The following is a 2,600-nucleotide window of genomic DNA, read 5'->3' as shown; positions in this document are numbered from 1 at the left end:
CGGGCCGGCGGGAGGTCGGGCGGGTCCCCCTCCACCGCGGGGCGGGGCCGCCACGGCCTTTCCGACCCCGGAGCGACCTGCGCTGCCGGGAATTTCCCTGGCCCCGGGCTCGCTCACCTCCCCGCGCCGACCGGGCATAAAAGCGGTGCTCCCGGCTCCGGGAGCCACAGAGCCCGCTCGGCCCGCGCCCGCGCCCGCTCCGCAGCGCCCGCACCGCCGCCGCGACTCTCCGAGCTGAGCCCCATGGCCCGCGCCGCCGCCGCCCCCCGCGCCCTCCGGCTCCTCGGCGCCGCGCTGCTGCTGCTGCTGCTGCTCCCCGCCGGCCGCCGCGCCGCAGGTGACACTCGGGGCCGCAGCCCCCGGGCGGGGCGGGGGCGGGGGGCGGGGGCGGGGGGCGCCCACCCGGGACGCCGCGCTCACCCCGTGCGCTCTCCCCGCAGGGGCGCCCGTGGCCGCCGAGCTGCGCTGCCAGTGCCTGCAGACCGTGCAGGGGATTCACCTCAAGAATGTCCAGAACGTCGTGGTAACGCCCTGGGGACCCCACTGCGAGCAGACGGAAGTCATGTAAGTGGCCCCCGCGCCGCTGAGCCCCGGCCGCCCCCCTGCCCCGCTGCCCCCGTCCCGCCGCCCGGCCGCACCCCCGCCGACGCGGGCTCTGCCTTCTCTCCGCAGAGCCACTCTCAAGAATGGGCGGGAGGTTTGTCTCAACCCCGAAGCCCCCCTGGTCAAGAGACTCATCAACAAGATGCTGAACAAGTGAGTTGTGCCTTTTACTCACACGTGGGACGAGAGCCATAGGTCACCACTCCTGCAAGTGCCCCCGGGAGTTTTTATCAAGGGTTTAGCTGAAGGACTGAAAATCAGGGATTCTGCAATGATTCCCTGCCCTAAGGGTAACGTAGGCTCCACCTTTGATTTTTCCTGTAACCCCAGGGAGAGTACTGAATCTCTTTAAGTCTCAATAATGTGAAAAAATAAAAACAGCTACTATAAGTGTTTGCTATGAGGTTTAAGTGACATCCCAAATGGAATTTTTTAGTCCACTGTGACATCACATTCCAGCTTTTTGAAGCTAATAATACCATTGGGATCACAGGCCGCTTATTCCTAATTAGGATCCAGGAGCCTGGAATGTTTTGTCTCTTGGGGCGGTGATGTAGGTGGTGGTTACATGGCAGGGGGTTTTGCAGTCAATTTATCGAATCCTATTAATGGCAACAATTTTCTCCTCACAGGGCCAGCACCAACTGAGACAGAGAGAAGGCAGAAGCCTCTGGCTCACTGTTGCAGACTTAGTGAAATGGAGCCAGAAGACAAAAACCTCCTGAGACTCCCTGGGCTGTGTTTTAATGTATTGGACTATTGCCGAAGAGTAATCTTCTATTTTTTTTTTTAAAACATATGTATCTATTTATTTATTTATTTATTTTCTCAAAGCTAGCATATTAATGTCCTAGCTAATATTTAAAGACATGAATTGGGTCATTTGCTGTACTCTTATTTTAAAATTTTAAAAATGACCTTTTAAAAGGTCATTTTCATGTTCCATCAAAGTTGGTTCAGCTCTATTATTTAATTTGTAGATGACAAATCTTAAATACTCTTCATTCATTTAAGTTATTATTTCTGGGGGGAACCGTGGGGGGAAACCATGCCATATCATTCACCGTGGTAAAGCCTGGAGATAAGTGGTGTGGAATCCAAGCAAATACATCCCTGTTAAGGTCGTGGGATGTGGGCGCACATCTGCTTTTGTACTGTTGAGTAGAATGCCGGTTGTTATTTATTGAGAGAGTTTCACAGTGTGTGGTCAACATTTCTGATGTTGAAGCTTTAAAAACTCCAATGTTTTAAATATCCCTTGGACATTTTATGTCTTCCCTTGTAAGGCATAATGCCTTGTTTAGTGTTAATTATGTGGTGTTTCTCTATTTCTTGAAATAGAGAAATCTAAATATTTATTGATGTGTTTTTACAACTAGCATGAAAATAAAGTTATTTACAAAAGTTTCTTGTTTAGTTTATGTTTTTTTTTTTCTTTTTTCCTTCTTGATTTGTTGTTCCTTCTGAATACCCAAGCACTGGAAGTTTGTAACTGTAGGTCACACCCACCTAGAGACTGCTGTGAGCGCGGGCACTCCTTAGTTCTGTTCACAAAGGTGTATTTGATGCTTTTTCCAAGTCCTTGCAGTCCCCCACTTTGAGAATCTCCGTTTTACAGAAAATATTCATTTCGTTTCCGTATAAACAGCGGTTATTCAGTCAGAGCTCTTTAAAATTTTGCGAATGTTAATACATGTTTTTTAAAAAAGAGCTTTCATTTAAATTATCTTGTGAAATGGTTTTTCAATTATACATTATTTTCCCTCTTAATGAATGAAGCTGGGGGCTAAACTGTATATTACATTCTTCCTTAGAACTCGAACAATTTGTGTAATGGGGGGAAAAAGCAGGAAAAGTGAGTTGGCTGAGTGTTTCAACTGCCTAGGGTCTAAGTGAGAAGGTCTTATTTCCTTATCTCAAGACGAGGACCGATAACAATCACCACGTGTAATGCTGTGCCAGTGCTTCACGAGTATAGTGATGGTTCAAATATTTCT

The 2,600-nt window shown here is 49.3% G+C and overlaps 1 protein-coding gene across 2 annotated transcripts; it reads left to right on the top strand.

Annotated features, from left to right (window-relative positions):
* On the top strand, positions 1–2,007 carry LOC309863414 (growth-regulated alpha protein-like). Of its 2 annotated transcripts, none has more exons than XM_082728217.1 (4): positions 1–337; positions 441–564; positions 673–756; positions 1,236–2,007. In XM_082728217.1, the coding sequence occupies exons 1-4, from the start codon at positions 244–246 to the stop codon at positions 1,249–1,251; spliced, it is 318 nt and encodes a 105-aa protein (XP_082584343.1). In that variant the 5' UTR covers positions 1–243; the 3' UTR covers positions 1,252–2,007. The 2 variants fall into 2 exon arrangements, with proteins under 2 accessions (XP_082584343.1, XP_082584342.1); XM_082728216.1 differs by lacking the exon at positions 1,236–2,007 and adding an exon at positions 799–1,229 and having other exon boundaries at positions 111–337; positions 673–763.
* Positions 2,008–2,600: the final 593 nt, after the last annotated feature.

Source organism: Mustela nivalis (assembly GCF_964662115.1).
Source record: "Mustela nivalis genome assembly, chromosome: 4".
Classification (NCBI taxonomy): Eukaryota; Metazoa; Chordata; class Mammalia; order Carnivora; family Mustelidae; genus Mustela; species Mustela nivalis.
This window is presented reverse-complemented; position numbering and strand designations above follow the sequence as displayed.